Source organism: Hypomesus nipponensis, chromosome 22, assembly GCF_054491055.1.
Source record: "Hypomesus nipponensis isolate SF chromosome 22, ASM5449105v1, whole genome shotgun sequence".
Classification (NCBI taxonomy): domain Eukaryota; kingdom Metazoa; phylum Chordata; class Actinopteri; order Osmeriformes; family Osmeridae; genus Hypomesus; species Hypomesus nipponensis.
The window spans coordinates 7,208,646-7,228,197 of record NC_140382.1 but is presented as its reverse complement, the minus strand read 5'-3'; the positions used below and the strand labels follow the sequence as shown (position 1 = coordinate 7,228,197).

At 49.9% G+C, this 19,552-nt stretch overlaps 1 protein-coding gene across 2 annotated transcripts in view; it reads left to right on the top strand.

Annotated features, from left to right (window-relative positions):
* palm2akap2 (PALM2 and AKAP2 fusion) overlaps nucleotides 1-19,552 on the top strand; it is a 36,099-nt gene that overhangs the window by 8,794 nt on the left and 7,753 nt on the right. For both annotated transcript variants that reach the window (XM_084686370.1, XM_084686369.1), the window contains exons 3-8: nucleotides 479-609; nucleotides 2,842-2,956; nucleotides 3,157-3,178; nucleotides 3,949-4,047; nucleotides 4,500-5,231; nucleotides 9,093-9,178. In XM_084686370.1, the coding sequence (XP_084542496.1) occupies nucleotides 479-609; nucleotides 2,842-2,956; nucleotides 3,157-3,178; nucleotides 3,949-4,047; nucleotides 4,500-5,231; nucleotides 9,093-9,178 (1,185 nt within the window). The remainder of the gene's footprint in view (nucleotides 1-478; nucleotides 610-2,841; nucleotides 2,957-3,156; nucleotides 3,179-3,948; nucleotides 4,048-4,499; nucleotides 5,232-9,092; nucleotides 9,179-19,552) is intronic.

The following is a 19,552-nucleotide window of genomic DNA, read 5'->3' as shown; positions in this document are numbered from 1 at the left end:
ACATGCACACACACACACACACGCACGCACATGCACACACGCACATGCACACACACGCGCGCGCGCGCACACACGCGCACACATATAAGAAAACACACAGAGACAAACACACTTGCTCCCCCTCCACATTCCAACACCATCTTGTTAAATACTTCATCACATTCCTGCTTCTTTACAAGCTCCTTCTCTAGACACACACAAACACACACTTCTAAAAGCAGCCATAGCTATTTGTGGTGTGTGTTCATTTAATGCTGACAGAAGAGGCACAGAATCCCAATTCCAGTATCACATATTTACTTTAATGAAGTACTGTCAAATCGGTAGTTCTTTGTCACAAATGCGTGTGAGAGAGGCGTGTGTATGTGAGGTTTGTGTGTGACTTTGTCCTCTGCTCCAGTCGAAGGCCAGAACAGGTCTATATGTGTGTGTGTGTGTGTGTGTGTATACATGTGTGTGACTCTGTCCTCTGCTCCAGTCGAAGGCCATGAGGGAACGCTGGCTGCTCCAGGGAACGCCCTCTGGGTCAGAGGATGAGGAGGAAGGCCGGAGGAGACAGCTGCAGCAAGATGAAGACAAGGGGAAGACCCTGGAGGACACCATTCACAGGTACACACACAGGGGACGGAAGGAGGGAGGGAGGGAGGGAGGGAGGGAGGGAGGGAGGGAGGGAGGGAGGGAGGGAGGGAGGGAGGGAGGGAGGGAGGGAGGGAGGGAGGGAGGGAGGGAGGGAGGGAGGGAGGGAGGGAGGGAGGGAGGGAGGGAGGGAGGGAGGGAGGGAGGGAGGGAGGGAGGGAGGGAGGGAGGGAGGGAGGGAGGGAGGGAGGTTAATCTGGCGTCGTGTTTTTATTCTCGGGAGGAGCTTCCTGATTCCCATGATGCATTGTTGTTGCTCAGATGGAGGCTCCAATGACAGGAACATGAGGTCACTGGAAGAGAGGAGAGGAGGGTAGGGGACATGGTTTTAGTACACTGGGTTGAATGAAATTTGAAGTCTTGACATCCGGTTCTCCCAAGCACACTTGAGTCTCTTCACCAACGCCACACATCAAGCTCACATAGTAAGACACATACATACACACGCACACGTCACTATAAAAGGAACCCTGTTCCACTCCAACCGTATCACTCGTCAGCAATAACATTTAGACAGCTCGAAAGGCTTCAGTCTGTTTCTATGGAAACACAGCCCCCATTGAAAAGTGATCTTTGACTGAAGCAGGCCATTCTGCTGATGGGTTAGGGTGTAAGCATGCATGTGTGTGTGTGTGTGTGTGTTGGAGTGAGAATGTGGGTGTGTCTATCTATATTTGCACCCTGACTAACAGAGACACTTAAATAACAGGACACTACTTTCCACTGCTGATAGTGACTGTCATGGACCCAACACACACACCCACTTCTGCTCTGGAGTCTTACCGTGTGTCTGGTATCTCCTTGAGAATGGTCCAGAATACAGAGCCATATATGGACAGCTCTGCTGAACTGAGTATAGGGCCACCATCAGACAGACAGGCAGGAGGGTCAGTGGTTTGTGACAGACGCTTACTTTGGTGTGTATATAAGCAGAGTGAGTGTGTGTGTTTGCCTAACCCCGTGTCATGTTAGGACATCTGTAAAGTCTTAGGACAGGATGTTCCACTGTGCCAAACTTCTCTTGAGGACAAACACACATACACAGACACACCAATCCTACATTGGTTGTGATTGGTCGATGTGCTGGTTCCCTGTAGGACAAGATGGCAACTGCCAACAGGTTGCCACGGAGATAATGACATTGCCAGACAGGAAGTAGGAAAGTTAGAATGGAAATTGGGAAGTGGGCAGGGGCCAGCGTGATGTCATCGCCACACAACACACACACACTTTGACGCATAAACACACACACAGACCGTTATGGAAAAAGGAAGTTGTGATTAAAGTACCCACATTCTACCAGTGAGTCAAAGTGTATGTCACCCTACTCTGCCAAGCACTTAGAGACTTGCTGTAGAGCTACAGTTTAACCAGCAGAGGGCATCAGAGACAGGAAGTCAGAGAGCGTAAGGAGGTCGAGTTTAGAGAGGAGGAGAGAAAGGAGACTGATGGAAGAGGGTCAGGATGACAGAGTTGAGGAACAGAGGCGTATGATGTGTTTTCTTAAGGAGATATATGAGGGAGTGGGCATTGGAGAGGAGAGGATTGAGAAGATCAGGATGGAAGTGATGATTTTGATCATAATGATTGTAATAATACAGTCCAGCCCCACCCCGCCCCCTCCACACCAGAGGGGTCAGGGGTCACGACACCCAGCAGCCTCAGCTCCAGCCAGCCGCAGACCTCCAGCCACCACAACCAAGTCAGATAACAACTGAGACCACCTCCGACTATACAGCTGTGTGTGTGTGTGTGTGTGTGTGTGTGTGTGTGTGTGTGTGTGTGTGTGTGTGTGTGTGTGTGGTGGGAAGGCTCCTGCTGATCATGAAACCTCTATACTCATAACAATGACAGGAAATAGACCAGGGAGGAGGCACAATGCTGCTTCCTGATTGGCTGCCAGCATTCAAAATAACCCAAACCCCCAGTCCTCAGGGACAGATGGAATGCGTGCATGCGAGCGTGCATGTGTGTGTGTGTGTTTATGTGTGACATTTGTTTAGGACTTGTATACCAGAAAGGGTATCAGTTTTAATAAAAACTCGTACTCCCAAACTGTTCCTGGGGTCATGAGGGTGTTCCCAGGTTCACAGTGATGTTCCTGTGGTCACAGTGATGTACGCTGGGTCACAGTGATGTTCCTGGGGACATGATGATGTTTCTAATGGACCAACGGAACCTGACCTTAATGTTCTGCCGTTCCAGACTGGAATCAGAGATCGAGCTGCTGGAGAACGAGGAGTCCCAGATCTCTGCTAAGGAACAGGTTCTCCGAGAGCGTCTGAGGGAGACTGAGCGGTCCATTGAGGACCTGCAGAAGGTACTAGAACCTTCCATGTTTGAATATTCTGTCATTGACATTTCGAGACAGACGCGTGCAGTGTATCTGAAAGCAGCTTCACAGGGGAAGGGGAAAATTGTAGTACTGTAAATCAATAAAAATTCACTATCTCTCTCTGTTTCTCTGCCACATTCTTTCTCTCCTCTCCCCCGGTCCATCTCCCTTTATCCTCTTTCCAGAGTCTACAGTACCAGGATGGAGGTAACACCACCTGTCTCTATCCACCTGGTATCTAACATGTAGATGTAACAGGACTAAATGTAATAGCCACAGAACTCCACAGGTCTCCATGTCCAATCTGCGTGTGTTTACCCCCGACCCCCCTGCAACCTTCGAGCGACCCAACTCCATTGCCACCAATCATTGTGGACCAGAGGGGTCCCCCTGTGTGTGTGTTTGTGTGTGTGTGTGTGTGTGTTGGGCCGCTGGCTGCTTTCCCCCCTGTCTCAGCGAGACTATTGAGCCCCACACACAAGGCCATGACTCTGCAGCATGCTCTGATCCACCTATTCACCAGGAAGCCCTGGCCCCCGGCATGCTTTGTTTGACACTAATGCACTCACACACATGCTCATACGCACACACTTTCACACACACACACACACACACTCTCTCACACATACTCTCTCTCACACACACTCGGTAACACACACACATGCTCGTACGCACACATCTTTCACACACACGCACACGCTAACACACACACATGCGCACACACACCTGCTCATACGCACACACAAACACAGACACACTCTCATACACGCACACGCGCTAACACACACACATGCGCGCACACCGCTTCTGCTGCATAAGCAGTGCTCCAGAAGGAGGGGTGTTTGTGTGTGGGGGTGTGTGTGTGTGTGTGTCGACGTGTGTGGCGTGTGTGGCTGCAGCGAGGGAGCGAGGGAGGGAGGGGCCTGCTGTGTGTTGGACTGGTGTGAGACGTCCCCTCTATCCCTGGTTCCTGTCAGATGCGGTACGCGGCGAGAACCAGAGCCCCAGGATTTCTCTCAGCCCCAGCCTGCCAGACACACACTCCGCTGGGGAGAGCCAGCCTCCAAAGAAGCCTGGTAGGTCCTGGGTGGTTGGGGAGGAGGTGAGGGAGGGGCGGGGGTTTGCTAGTTTTGGACCAAAGCCAGTATAGCTAATGAGATTACCTAGACTAAGGGGCCTCATGGTGATGTGGTACACAGGAGCCAAACAACTACACACATACACGTGTACGCACTTCACACACATTACCAATACACACGAGCATGTATATCATACACACACATGCATATCACCTTCTCAGAAGGGTAGTTTAGCTGTTCTTCGTGTTCGAGGACCTACAGAGTCTGTTCTGTAGAGCTAGACCCATGTTCTGTGCAATGTGTGAATCTGTTGATTCCAGCTGTTGAAGTGTTTGAGTTTTACTCTGTTGACTGTTGTACACACTTGACTCTTGACGCTGTGTTTCCCTGTGTGCATTGACGTGCATTTATGTCTGTTTGTTTGTGTGTGTGTGTGTGTGTGTGAGTAGCAATGTTCGCCATGGAGATCAACGTGGAGAAGGACCGTCGGACTGGCGACACACGGATCCTCTCTGCGGAGGCCGTGAGCCCAGACCAGGTGCCGTCCCGCGGCGTCAAGGTGTTCGACGACGGCCGTAAGGTGGTCTACGAGGTCCGCTCCGGGGGAGGAACCACACTGGAGAACGGCGTGCAGGCCTGGAGCTCCGCCCAGGTGGACCAGCTGATGCAGCGTGTGGGCCAGCCCACTACTCGGGGAGAGGGCCAGGTCACCGTCACCCCAGGCAACCCCGACAGCACCGCCCCCTCCATCGCCCCGCCTCCCATCCCCACTGATCACACGCCCAGGGAGCAGACTGTCCAACGGGAGGCCAGGCTGGGAGCCCCGCCCCCTGCGGTGGTGTCCCAGCCAGTCAGGAGCGAGCCTCTGGAGGGGGAGGTGCTGGGTGTTCCGACAGCCAGTGTGGAGCAGCCTGTTACCATGGTGTTCATGGGCTACCAGAGCGTGCAGGAGGACGAGGGGAGGCGTCTGCTGGGCTTCGACGGAACCATCAAGGCGGAGATAGTCCTGATCGACGAGGACGACGAGAAGTCGCTGAGGGAGAAGACCGTGACGGACGTCTCCGCCGTCGACGGCAACGCCGCCGACCTGGTGTCCGGCCGGCCGCTCTCCGACACCACCACGGAACTGTCTTCCGAGGGTCGCGACCCCTCCTCGCCCCTGGATGCCCCTCCCCCTCCAGGTATAGACAAGAAAAAACGCTGCCAGTGCTGCGCGGTCATGTGACCTGGTCAGCTGACCTTCTCTCTCCTACCCACAACTCTTTCTGTTTCTGGAGCGCGCTCACTAAGCCCCTCCCTCCCTGGTTACTAACAGAATCCCCGCCTCTGGACCTTGGCTACACACACTCTCTCTCTCCTGCCCTTTGAACTGATGATGTAACCTCTTTGGCTCACCTTTGACCCCATGACGTCACCCCTCTTTCTCCTCTCAGATCCAGCCCTTTCAGAGGACCCCTGGTTACCTAGTTACTGGTCAGATTAGCCAGACAAAGAGGGGTCAGAACGGCACCAGCTAGTCACTAACTAGTTACTTGGGATTAATTGTTGAAGATTCACCCAGAGACAGCAAATAGTAGTCAGGTTCAGGTTGTCATTGATTCAAAGTGCTTCTTACAGGATAGTGGCCTTACTGAACCCCTTGTCCATTCAGACAGATAGACAGACAGACAAACAGACAAACAGAAAGGCAGTTCTGACCTCTGCTCTGACCCCAAAATCCACCCAGACCAGTTAACCACTGACCAGCTCTGTATCTAAACCCCTCCCATGTTCTCGGTGACTCCTCCCACCTCAGGGGTGTTGCCATGGAGCCCTTGTCTTAGTTTTGTGCTTTGTTGATCTTCCTATAGCGTTAGAGATTTATTTCAACCAAGCTGGTGTATCCTTACTGGATTTTTGTTGTTGTTGTTTTATTTTGCTTTTGAAAACGAAAGGCCATTGAATTAACGTCTGTGAACACAGAGACCCTGAAATCCTTTGCTTTATCTCTCTACCTTTCTCTCGTTCTTCTCTTCTCCTCTCTCAATCTAGTTCTCTCTTGTTCTCCCTCTCTCTCACTCTTAGAGGTGTGTGGGCTGTGTCTAGGCCAGTATAAAGACGAGGGTTGTCCAGGAGATCCATTTCCTGCCATTATATTAGAACTTCCTGTGCTGGGTTGATGAGAAACACAACTGCCAATGGAATCTCCACTTGACCAGCTCAACACACACATGCGCACACACAAACAAATTGCTGCTGAGTGGTGATGGTTTCAATTTAACTAGGCTCTAGTTTACATGGAGGTTACCATGGTGCTAAGAGTCATGGGCCTAGTTATTATATGTTTCTAGGCAAATTAGTTGCGTTGGAGACAGGAGACAGTTTGCTGCTAGCCTGGACAATCTCCCATTATAACAATGTAGAGTTTCTACCAAACACACATTCTTAACTAGTCAATCAGCACTGCTGACTTTATGATTGGCCAACTGTGGGGACAGTCAATTCAGCTGGCTTTTTGATTAGTCAGATGAGGTCCTCTGGCAGCTCCAATTGGTCAGAGGCCCTGTGTGGAACCAGGATGTAAAGTAATATGCTATATAACAGTGCTAAGCACATGTATTAAGACAGTAAGTATTTATTAGATCAATAATATATAGATTATGTATCAGTTCATGTAGTATTGGCCCACAATTGCTGTTACCTTTCCATTCACTAACATCCACTGCTTTGCTCTGTGGTCTGTCTCCCTACTAACCCCTCTTTCTCCCCCTCCTCCTTTCCTCTCATCTCCTCTCCTTTCCTCCCACCATCCTCCTTCCCTTCTCCTATTTTCCTCACCTCTCCTCCTATCCCCTCTCCTCCCATCCCCCCTCCTCCTCACCCCTCTCCTCCTCCCCCCCCCCACCCCGTCTCTCTGCAGCTCAGAGAAGACATCCTCCAGACATCAAGCCATCAAGTTTCCATAGCTACTGCGGTAGCCATCTCATCCTTAGTATGTTTGACCCCGTAAGGCATTTAGAGAAGGTCATACGCAGTATCACAATGGATCAATGGTCTAGCATAGCACCAGGCACTATAGGTACCACAGCGGTCACACCAGCAGGTTCACAACGCTCTGCAATACACACACACACACACACACACACATGAATATACACATCATCTACAAAGTGCACTCTTAACTGTACCATCAGAAACTCAGAGAGTCAATGATGATGATGATGATGATGAAGAACTCACTGCATGGCAGACCTGGACTCTGTATAGGTCTCCTGGAGATGTCTCAGTCTTCTCAATCTGTCCCTGAGCTGGCCCGCTGCTCTAGGACCTCCAGAAGGACTAGCTAGCGACAGACTGACACACTGCCATACCTACAGTAGACACCAGTAGACACCAGTAGAGACCAGCTGTGTGGGATCTCAGCCCCCCCCGGATGACAGCGCGGGGGGTCATGTGACAGCTGTCCTCGCCCACTCTGATCTGCCGTCATTTTTTGTAACCTGAGGTGTACTTTTTTTACTGTTGCCATCCTCTTTTTCCTTTTATATGATTCATCCCCTGGCTGTACTTCTCCCTCACGCCCTCACTCATCCCCCTCTTTCTCCGGTCACCAGTGCCAGGCCTTCTGTACGCTCCTCCTGGTCAATAAAGGACAGTCTCACTGTGCCGACCCTCCTGTGTCTCTGCTTCAGTTCTTTCTCTCTAACTCACTCTCCTCTGCCTGGGCACACTGCATTCCTGCACTGGCACTAACCACACACACACACACTCACTCACACTCACACACACACATGCATGAATACTTCATACATACACATTCCCACACACACTCACATAGACTAATACACACGTCATCATTAGTACAACTTGTTTCTTCCGTGCACTCCTGCCTCTACTACTATGGCTGCTTCCATCCATGCCCTAACCCACAGCCATCCAGAACCATCCAAAACAATGTACCAGAATCATGCAGAACCACCCCAAGAACACTCTGAACCACACAGAAACACAAGGGACCATCTCAAATCATGCACAGCCAAACGGAACGACCCAGAACCATGAACAACAACATACATCCACATCGAATCATGCACCTCACAAACAAACAGAGTGACCTAGACCTGCCAAGCATGACCCCAAACCACTCAGTTACATCTAGAAAACGTTGGAAAGAATAACCCAGGAACATGAAGGTCCAGAACCAAAAAGACCAGGTCCAGAATCCCTCAGCCCCAAGCCCAGCCAGACCCCCCTGAAGATTACCAGCAACCGGAGAGAGCAGAGAAAAAACTGTAGACACCGTAGAATCCATCAGTACAATCACTTGGTGTAACCACTCAGTAGAATTACAGTGTAAATGGGCTTTATCAGTCTGGAGGGTCATGCCACAGACAAAGCAGAGATAATGACTAACCCAGGCACTTGGAGGGGGTACTGTTGCTTCCAAAATGTACAAAAAAGCCAATTGAAAGACATTGAGTATCTAGAAGGGTCAGGGGTCAGTGTGTAAAGGGGTCAAGGGGCAGGGGCAGGTCTGAATGGTTTTCTTAGTGTTCCAGTATCACCTGTCGTCTCACTGTCCACACACACACACACACACACAGAAGATGTACCCTGGAGGATGGGTGTAATTGATTGATCTAATCACTGAGAGGTCTGGTCAGCACATAAACGTCTCCTCCATTTCTCCTCTCCCCTTCCCCCTCTCCTCTTCTACCTCTACCTACTTCCTTTCTACTGTCCTTTCCCTTCCTCCACCTCCTCCCTCTCCCCTCTTCCCTCCCTCCTCCCTCTCCTCTCCTCTTACCTTCTTTTCTCGTCTTTCTCTTCTCGTCCACTTTTTCTTGTCTACTCTCCTCTCCTTATCTCCTCTTTTTCTGTCCTCTCCTCCATTGGCCTCTCCTCGGCCCTGCCCTCACCCATCTCTTCCCTCCCGAAGTGGTCCAGAGCTGCAGAGAAACAGCCCACTAACCCCTCACTTCTCTCCTCGTGTATCTCGGTCCCATCTCCAATCTGAGGATGATGAAGATGGCAACAATGACGACAACTGTGTTCTATCGTAGGTAGAGGACAGACCCACGGGGACGCCTTGACGACAGGAAACAGACCAATGGCAGCCACTTCCTATAAACAACCCCACACAGCCATGGTGAGTCTGTTACCATGACGTCAGGCGTTACAGGCCAGACACTATCACACCTTGTCATGACAGTACAGAACATGGAGGTTAAGTGTCTGCCAGGTGTGCAACAAGTACAGGATGTCGCCAGTTCATGCAAGGGTTTGTGCAGTCTCAATATCCGTTCTGCATATTTGGGATTCCATTCACTGGGAATATTTCCTCTAATGGCCGTTAGGTTCTTGTTGCGCAACTTAATTGTTCTGGAGCCTGAGCAGTGTTTGTTATTGTCCCTGAAAATGCCTCCATCCGCAGCTTTAAACATCCACTATTGAGTACCGGGCCTGGCCGCCGGGTTCCTGCGGTGCGGGAGGGGGGCAGGGGAGGGGGGAGGGACACAATGCCAGGACGGGGGCCAGATTGTTGCGCAGCTGAATAGAGAGCGGTAACCCGAGCACTGTGGTCGTTCTCTGATTGCCCTGGAACGGGACAGAAACCTCCAGGACCACGCGAGCCCTACATTATTCAGCGCGCGTGCTTTCAGAAAGACACACTGGGAGAGGGAAGGACGGTCCGCGCGGAAAGGGAGGGGGAAGGAAACGGAGGAAGCTCGTTGTGCGTAAACGCTCAATGTCATCCCAGCCAGAAGTGCTGCTGCATGCTCAAGCGTCTGGTCTCCTTTTGCTTCCAGTCCGCCGATACACCGACTGCGTTATTAGCGTAGTCCCTGTTTCAGGAGTGTGCGAGCGAGAGTCATTGGTGTAATCGGTTATATACCGTTGTCTTGCACATCTGAGAGCGCAGTGCGACCGTGGGACGCTGACTGCACCGCAGCTTGATGCGCCGCTCATAGGACAGGTAAATCTGAACTTGGAGTTTGAGCAGAGTTACAGCGTCGATTTTATGCTTTACTAATTGAAAATGTTATCTAAGAAAGATATCTATGACACAATACCATATATATATAAAGTAGTGTAGACAGTTTTACCTGTGGACATCTTCTTCTGAATAGTCATGTAGACTAACATATAATCTATTCGTTAACCTTTAACGATAAGATTAACATGTCGGTTTTAACCCACTTAAACAGACACGCGATACTGCGTCCTGTGAGAGTTGTCCAAAAGAGGTCAGTAGAGCTCGAGCAGACCGACTGCGGAGGTTCTCAGTGGTGCAGCAGCACCGGAGGCTCGTGCCACTGATGTTCTAATGACCTCAACTAGGATAACTACGTAGGTTACCGTGTCCTGCAGATTTCTACATACGAATCTAACATAAAAGTATATTTTTAAACAGCATTGGACTGAGTGACAGAACAATATAGGTAGAGGTGAAGAGAATGAACCCTGCCTTACATGGATACCAATCATTATATTAACCCATACAGCATGCGTGGGTGTGTATGTGTGTGTGTGTGTGTGTGTGTGTGTGTGTGTGTGTGTGTGTGTGTGTGTCTGTGTGTGTGTGTGTGTGTGCGTGTTAGTGTGTGTGTACCTGAGCTCCACAGAAATGTTGTTTTTGGCAGGTGTGTGGTTGGAGATGTCTGTGTGGGTGTCAAGGGTGTTTCGTAGACCTAGATCTGTATAGGCTGTCAATCGAGTGACCTCCTCACCCCCTGCCCGTCCCCCTCCACCCGCACTCCCTCCAAGGCATAGAGAGGATGTGGAGGACATCAAACAGGAAGCAAGTTATCTTCCTCTGAACCTCACCCTCATCCTGGAACCCCTGTTTATGTAATAACTGAGAGTGGAGAGGAAAGAGGGAGGGTGGAGGAGAAAGATGGGAGGATGGAGGAGGATAGGATAGGATGAGGGAAGGGTGGCGGAAATCCAGACAACTTAACAGATGGGGGTTTTGTTCAAGCTCGGTTCCTCTCCTCAAGGCTCCAGGCATTGTTCTACTGTAAAACTGTATACATATAGAAGCTCCTCCAATGGACGTCATGGCTGAAGGGCAGCTGGCCAATGGGCTTGGTCTGTTCAGTGTTCCAGGACGTGGCTGCATGATTGGATGGCGCTTGTCCTCGAGCTGTAAGGCACTCCTGCAGTCTTGACTGGTTTGCTGACTGACCGCCTTGCGGGCTGCCTTGCTGACCCTTCACTCTGCCTCTCCCCTGTTTCCCTCTGCTCTGCCTCTTCCCCCACTCCTACGCTCTGGATAAGAGCGTCTGCTAAATGACTAAATGTACTCCGCCTGGCCGCGACTTGACACGTCGAAAATCACAGGAATTCTGAGTGGCTGTGTCTATTTTTACTCTGAGAGTCAGGAGACTGTCCCTCAAGCAAGTCGTGACTAGGAATTGCTATTCTCACTCTGAGAAGATGAGAGGAGAGGACAGGAGAGGACAGGATATGGGGGGATTGGGGAGTAGAGTGACTGGAAAATTCAACATGACTAGTTGTTGTTCTTTTCTCACTAAGGAGGCAGCTGATAATTGGATTTCTCAAATTGCTTGCTTGAGCAGTTCCTTCAGAAGCCCTGGGATGGTGGCATGTCTTCCTCCTGTATAGCGCTCAGTCTATTGCTGTCCCCCATACATCATCATCTAGACCCTGATCAGGAGGCCTCAAAGGTTTAGGACTTTAGGTTCATGCACACCAGCTATCGGTACAGTGTGTGTGTGTGTGTGTGTGTGTGTGTGTGTGTGAGAGTGTATATGTGTGATCTCATATGCATGTGTGTGTGTGTCTGGTGATTGCTGCTACCTACTCTGCCTCCCCCAGCACTTCTGTGGAGGAGGGTTCCAGAACTCTGCTTATCACATTCCAGACTGAGGAGGAGGACCAGAATGCAGATGTGTTGTGTGTGTTCTACAGGACATGTTTTCATACTATACAGCTAGTGTGCAGGGTGTTCTAGGTGTACAGGTTGCTAGAGTGATGGGTGTTCCAGTGTTCTAGTTGTGTAGGGTGCTAGTGTGATGGGTGTTCCAGTGTAGTTGTGTAGGGTGCATGATGGGTAATGAGGGTGTGTTGGGAGCTTGAGGTGTATTGATTGTTCTAGAGACCCAGATAGATGGTGAGATAACATTGTATAAAGCTCTGCAGCATGAGCAGATCAATGATGAAACTCCTCTCCTAGCCTGTGGACCGAAAGCAGACTCCCTGTTGATTCTAATGGGAGCTAGAGGGTGTGCAAAGACTATGACTAGGCTAAATAAAGCCTACTAATCAGAGCTGTAAATAGGCAAGTGATTAACAAGCTGCTAGACCCTCCCAGCAGGAAGCTGGATGTGAGCTGAAGACGCTAGCTCATTATGGTTCAGTGTTGTTAGGCTAATGCTAACTTTTTTTATGCTCTGATACAGTTAGGATAGGGCTGATGTAGCAGTTATCACTAGGGCTAATTGTTATCACATTGTTTTTTACTTGATCACCTCAACCTTCTGTTGCAGTTAGCCTCTGTGCTAACCCAAGTAGGGCATAAATGCTAGGTTAGCTAGCCCAGGTAACTGCATGCGGTCAACATGACAGCTGACCATGTGGTTGTGATGGTGAGGGTTGAGTTTAGGTCCGGGTTAGTAGGGGTAGCCAGTCTCCGAGGTGAGCGTGAAGGAAGTAAAGGGGACCAGGAGTGATTCTGGCGCCGCTGAACAAACTGGAGCTGCCTTCCTGCCTCACAGGCATTATGCAGGTAAGACCAGTTATTATGATCCACAAGGGTGATGGTCAGTGCTGGAGTGAAGCTAGGATGCAGGTATATATACACTGCTCTGGAGGGGTGTGATAAGAACGTGTTCTGGTTTGTGTTCTCAGTGGAGACAGAACTGCGTAGAGATTGACACAGTTGAAGCAGAAAGAGTAGTTCCGAACACAAAACAACCAGCACAATTCTAATGAGTAGAGGCTGATCCAGTAGAATCAGTAGGGTCTGACTCAGGATGGAAGGAACACAGTAGAAAAACACGTATAATCCAAATAATTTGAGGCTGCTGCAGTATAATCAGAACACGTTGAGTCCAGTTGAGACCAGTTGAGGTTCGAGGACAGCTGGCTGGTTCTTCAGGATTAGGGTTTTCCCAAACGGTCTCTGACGTAACCTGGACGGTCTTAGAATCAGCTGCTCAGAGGACACAATGGACACCTGCTGAGAAGACAGGAGAATACAGGACACACTGGGCACTCGAGACACACACACTGGGCACTGGAGACACACACTGAGCACAGGAGACACACACTGAGCACAGGAAGCACACACTGGGCAGAGGAGACACACACAGAGTTGACAGCAGCAATCTCCAGCTGGAACACACACACATGCAGGGACACACACACCTACACACACACACGAGATGTAAACCAATCTGTGTGCAACCAGGTGGGATAGCTTCACCCCTACTTTCATCTCTGCCTCCTCCTCATATGCATATCAAAGTTAGTCTATTAACGTGCCATGGCAACATAGATGCATCTGTTTGGATGTGTGTGTGTGTATGTGTGTTTGTAGACATACTTCACACAGACCTAGCCTCCAAACTCCAGAGTGATCTGAATTCTGAACATCACAGCTGTCTGTGCTGTTTAATTCTTTAAAACAGTCACAAAAGAGAAAATGTGTGTGTGCGTTCCGTTGTTTGCGTGTGTGTGTGTGTTTGGGTAAAGTCATTAGAATTCCGTCTGGAGGGCCTTTTCTCTGTCTTTTGTCGTGTTGCTGAGGGGGGTCTGCAGAAACAAGAGGGACAGGCCTTGTTACCATGTGTCCTAGCCTGGGGCTCATTCCTCCCCAACACAGCCCTATGAGAAGAAGATCTGCAACATGATCTCTGTGTGGATGCTTGTCACTGCTCTAATGGTAGGTGGCCGTGCCTCTCTCCTCCCCGAGGCAGAGAGGTATGCTTGGAGGGTTTGAGGGAGGGAGGTACTGGAAGGAGGGAGATGTCTTAGTTGCATTGTTCGCAGACGACGCTAGATGTGTTTTGTGACAGCCTCCCCTAAAGCCAGCCCGCTGTGGCTCGACGGCTTGTCTCTGCTCGAGGTCACAGTGTGCTGTCGTCTGAAGGGGTGCTAGGTGAGGCTCAGGGTCACAGTGTGCTGTCGTCTGAAGGGGTGCTGGGTGAGGCTCGAGGTCACAGTGTGCTGTCGTCTGAAGGGGTGCTGGGTGAGGCTCGAGGTCACAGTGTGCTGTCGTCTGGAGGGGTGCTAGGTGAGGCTCGAGGTCACAGTGTGCTGTCGTCTGGAGGGGTGCTAGGTGAGGCTCGAGGTCACAGTGTGCTGTCGTCTGGAGGGGTGCTAGGTGAGGCTCGAGGTCACAGTGTGCTGTCGTCTGAAGGGGTGCTAGGTGAGGCTCAGGGTCACAGTGTGCTGTCGTCTGAAGGGGTGCTAGGTGAGGCTCGAGGTCACAGTGTGCTGTCGTCTGGAGGGGTGCTAGGTGAGGCTCGAGGTCACAGTGTGCTGTCGTCTGGAGGGGTGCTAGGTGAGGCTCGAGGTCACAGTGTGCTGTCGTCTGAAGGGGTGCTGGGTGAGGCTCGAGGTCACAGTGTGCTGTCGTCTGAAGGGGTGCTAGGTGAGGCTCGAGGTCACAGTGTGCTGTCGTCTGGAGGGGTGCTAGGTGAGGCTCGAGGTCACAGTGTGCTGTCGTCTGAAGGGGTGCTAGGTGAGGCTCGAGGTCACAGTGTGCTGTCGTCTGGAGGGGTGCTAGGTGAGGCTCGAGGTCACAGTGTGCTGTCGTCTGGAGGGGTGCTAGGTGAGCTCCTTCCACTCATCCGTGGTCGTTGATACAAAGTAGGCATTGTTTATTTTAGTATTGCTCAGAGAGTGGAGCCAAAATATACCAGACAATCAAAAGATAAGATAAGATATTACTTTATTCAGCCCACAATGGAGAAATTTGAGCTTTGCAGCAGCAAAGTGAACAGAAGTATATATAGAATTTACGTTAGTACAGGATATAATAAAATATATAAAAAGATAACACCCATTGCATATGGAGACCAAATATAAATAAATAAGAATAAAGAATAAGCTGCATGCACCTGGAAATGTCCATATTCTAATGAGAAGTCTCCCTGTTGCCCTGCCATTTTGTCTGTGTTTACATAACCTTATGGGCGTAATTGTGTATTTGTGTGTAGTTTTTGTGTGTCGTGTCGACCACCCAGACCAGCTGTGTTGAGCAACATCTCTAGGAAGCCAAGCACTAACACATTCCTGAAATGGCTCATCCAACAAAACAGCAGAAGACTAGGACTTGACCACGGGAGAGAGGCGGTCGGGTTAACACCAAGTATGTTCTCTGTAGAAAACCGGTGATGTACATCTCTGTGTTCTAGAACAGGTGGAACATTGACCTATGAGTTCTAGAACACGGGGGTCTTCTATATTCTAGGAGAGCACCGTAGACTTCTGTGTTCTAGAACAGGCGGCCCTATCTGTTCTAGAAGAGGTGCACCGGAGACGTGCTCGAGAACAGGTGGAGAGCAGAACTCTTTGCTCTTTGCTCACTGTGGAGCTCTGGCCCCTCCCTTTCCTGGACACAGGAAGAAGTGCTTCCTGTTTGCCTTGACCACTGGCATTGTGCTGAGCAGATCAGCCAATCAGCTGTTTCCTCTCTAAGCTTGCTGTAATGGTGAGGGTCGTGATTGTTGGGGGAGGAGGAATGGGTGGAGCATAGAGAAGGAGTTGGAAGTCTGGGGGTTGAGGTGGGGGGTGTTGACTTGAGACACTCCAGAGCAGGAAGTTGCTATGTGAAAACCAGCCAATCACAACAGTATAAATAACAGGAGGTTCCCGAGCACCCATGACAACAGACCTCTGTTCCTCTCAGATTGTCCAATTGGCTAGATTCCCACCATCCACTTGGGTTAGGTTTAGTGAGATTGTGGAGTCTGTCACACAAACTTTATTTCTGTCCGTCTGCCTGCTGCTCTTTGTGTCCATGGGAACAGCAGGATGTTGTTTCTAAGCAGATTCTAATAGCGTTAACTCTCTGTTAAGTAGAGAAAATGTCCTGATCTTATTCACTTACTGTCTAGATGTGACATCCTAACTTCATTACCAACAGGGCTCCACCTCACTCTTCACCTCTCTGTTTCAATCTCTCTCTCTCCCTCATTATGCCTGTCCTTGTCATGCTGTCTCTACTTTTCTCTAAGTCTTCCTTCCTGTCTCTGTACCACCACTCCTCTCTCAGTCAGAGAGGACTTGGCCTGCCACTCTTAATGACCCATGAGAGATTAGCCCCTTGGGGTCGTCTGTCCGTAACACATAGGTCCTCTCACACGCACACACAAACATGCCTCTAACACACGGGTCACCTCACACACAGGGACATATTCACACACTCTCAAATCAAATTGAATATCATTATTTCGTGGTATTGTCAAAGGCAAAATTAAAAGGAACATGGAGAGAGAGAGACAGAGAGTTAGATACAAAGATAGAGAGAGAGGAGGGAGGAGGAGAAAAGAGGACAGATTACAGGTTATTTTGAGGCTTTGTCAGGTGCTACCTAGGGGGACCGGACAAACTGTCCCATCAGCCACTGGGGCATTAACACCTGTCACAATGATGCTCTGCCACTGTGACAACAATACTGCCCCATCACAGAACAGCCCTGGCCAAAGAGAGCACCAGTTAGCTGGTGTATGGTACCTCCTTTCTGATGGGCCAGGCATAGTTAGATTGGTGAATGGAGTTTGGTAGCTACAAAGGTGTATGTATGTTAGCTATCTAGCTATAGAGAGCTTAAGGGGGGTGCTGTCGACCTATAGAGAGGTGTATGGGTCATATCTGTGGAGAGGTTTATGGGTCCCAGATATCGATCTGTAGAGAGGTTTATGGATGCTAGCTAGCTAGCTGTAGAGAGGTGTATGGGTGCTAGCTAGCTAGCTGTAGAGAGGTGTATGGGTGCTTGCTAGCTAGCTCTAGAGAGGTATATGGGTGCTAGCTAGCTAGCTGTAGAGAGCTGCAACTAGCTGTAGAGAGCCACAACTATCTAGTTGTAAAGAGGTGAATGGATATTAGCTATCTAGAGAGGTGGATGGGTGTCGGTTATACTATGTATTAGAGGGCTGGTCATGAGCTCAACTCTGTCAGGCTGGATCTATAAACTCCATTAACTACATCTGTGAGTGATAAACATCCATTGATGTATGACTCTGTCACACACTCTCCATCACACACAAACAAAAACACATACACTTTCCATTGCACACAAGACGTGCCCTCCATCCCATCCTCACATGAGAGAAACGGGAGTGAGGAGCCTAGATGTTTTAGTGCCAGGGGAGTTCAGAGAAAGTGAACTGACCCGGACCTTTGATGAGCAAGGAAAGGACCACAGGGCTCCGGTTACTGTTCGTCCCATGACCAACCACACACACAAACCCTCATGCATACACACAGACACACACACACACACACACAGAGAGACACACACGCTCATGCTCTCGCTCAGACTGTATACACTCACCGATGACCAATCTCCTTGGCAATCTAGCTATGTAAAGTCTGTGAATGTGATAAGTCATTTCCAAGTTTATTATGCCTGACATGTGCAGATCAACTCGTACTAACAGTATAGACCCTGCCCTTCCTTCTCCTCCCTTCCTCCCTCCTGCACCTCCTTTCACCCCCTCAACCTTTTCCATCCCCCTCCTCCTTCGACTCTTCCTTCTTTCCTTTCAAGGTGTGGGCAAGGCTGCTCCCCTTGTGTCCGCACCCACAAGGAAACGAGCTGGAGAAAGGGGGGAGCCCTGCACAGGAAGGGAGGAGTAAAGACCAGTGGTCAAGTTGGATGTTTTGGTCTGTGTGTGTGTGTTTGTGTGTATGTGAGGGGGGGGGGTACAGAGGGGGTCTTTGTGTGCGGGGGCTCCCGAAGAGAGGGGACACTCCCCCAAACGATGACATCACAGCTTGAGAGGCAGGCAGGAATGTGGCGGGAGAGGGAAGGCTTTGTGGAGGAGAGGAACAGGGGGGAGGAAGGGGGAGGAAACAGGACGGCAGGGAGAGGGGAGCTGGTCTCTCAGACGGACGGAGAGACGGAGAGACCGAAAGAGAAAGACAAGAGAAGGGTGAGATCAGCCAGGCTGCTCAGTCACCAGTTTAGTTAATACTACTTAGTTAATACTAACCATACTTATAAGAGGTACCAACTAATTACCACACTAGTTAGGGTGACCAGTGAGCTGTCTGCTTTGGGGAGGAAGGAGGATTATCCCAGACTTTGCAGCACAAGGGGACACTGAAGGTAGAACATATAAACAGCTGGCTGGCTGGCTGGCTGGCTCTCTGTTTCTGTCTGATTTTCTGGATGTGTCTGTCTGCTGCTCTGCCTGACTGTCAGTGGGTTAGTTAGTTAGTTAGTTAGTTAGTTAGTTAGTTAGTTAGTTAGTTAGTTAGTTAGTTAGTTAGTTAGTAAGTTCTTCTACTGGACTCTTATCACATGACCATGCAGTCACCAGAGACCAATTTAAAAGGAAACGGAGCAATATACTTACGTCTGTCAGTTTGTGTAACACTGGAAGCATGAAGCATATGTGTGTTTGTGTATGTGTGTTGAGGCCTGACGTGTTTGGCAGAATGATGAAGGTGTGTGTTTTTGTAAGAGTGTGTATGTAACGTGTGACGTCAGTCTAGGCTAATGTCTTATAGTCATGTTGGCAAGCAGTTCTCACAGCTACTTCTGTGTGTGTGTGTTTTACAGGAAGTCTTTGGTTGTTTGTCTTGTGTGTTGCGGAGCTGTTCCAGACGTGTCTACAATGGCGACAGACAATAGAGTATGACACAGCATTCTGTATTAGGATAGGGAGCTACATAGATTAGAACACAGCAGAGTGTGCTGTGTCACTCATCGGCAGTATTAGACTTCTGGCCCTTGAGGACAGCTCAGGTATGTCTGGAATGTCAGAACAGCTCAATGGGAGATGAAAACACACAGGCACACACGTACACACACACATGCACATCCAACATGCACACTTAAAAGAGTTTTGTGAGACTGTATTTACTCCAGAAGTATGTGCTGTACCGCCCTTTCACATTCCAAACGCAGCCTTAGGTGTGTCAAACTTCACATGATCTGTAATGTCCTAATCAATTCCATGTGAATTTACTTGGCCTCGCGGTGGATGGGTGTGGGTGTGTTTATAGACAGTAAAGGAAGAGAGGAGAGCAAGAGAGAGGAGACGAGAGGAAAGGAGAGGAGGAAAAATGGCTCAATGAGAAGTACCAGGATGTGATGATTTACTGTAGGTGGCCCATGTGACCCCCACTGCTGATCATTCACTTAACAGCCCAGAAAGAGAGAGGGAGAAACCGCAAAGAAGAAAGACAGGGAGCTCTCTTCTTCTTCTTCTTATTGACCTCCTCCCAGCGCTAATGTTGAAAGACCACCTCTGTGTCCCTGCTTCATCGAGATCATCGGATCAACCACCTCCACCTCACGCTTGCTGTCCCTCCTCTCTGT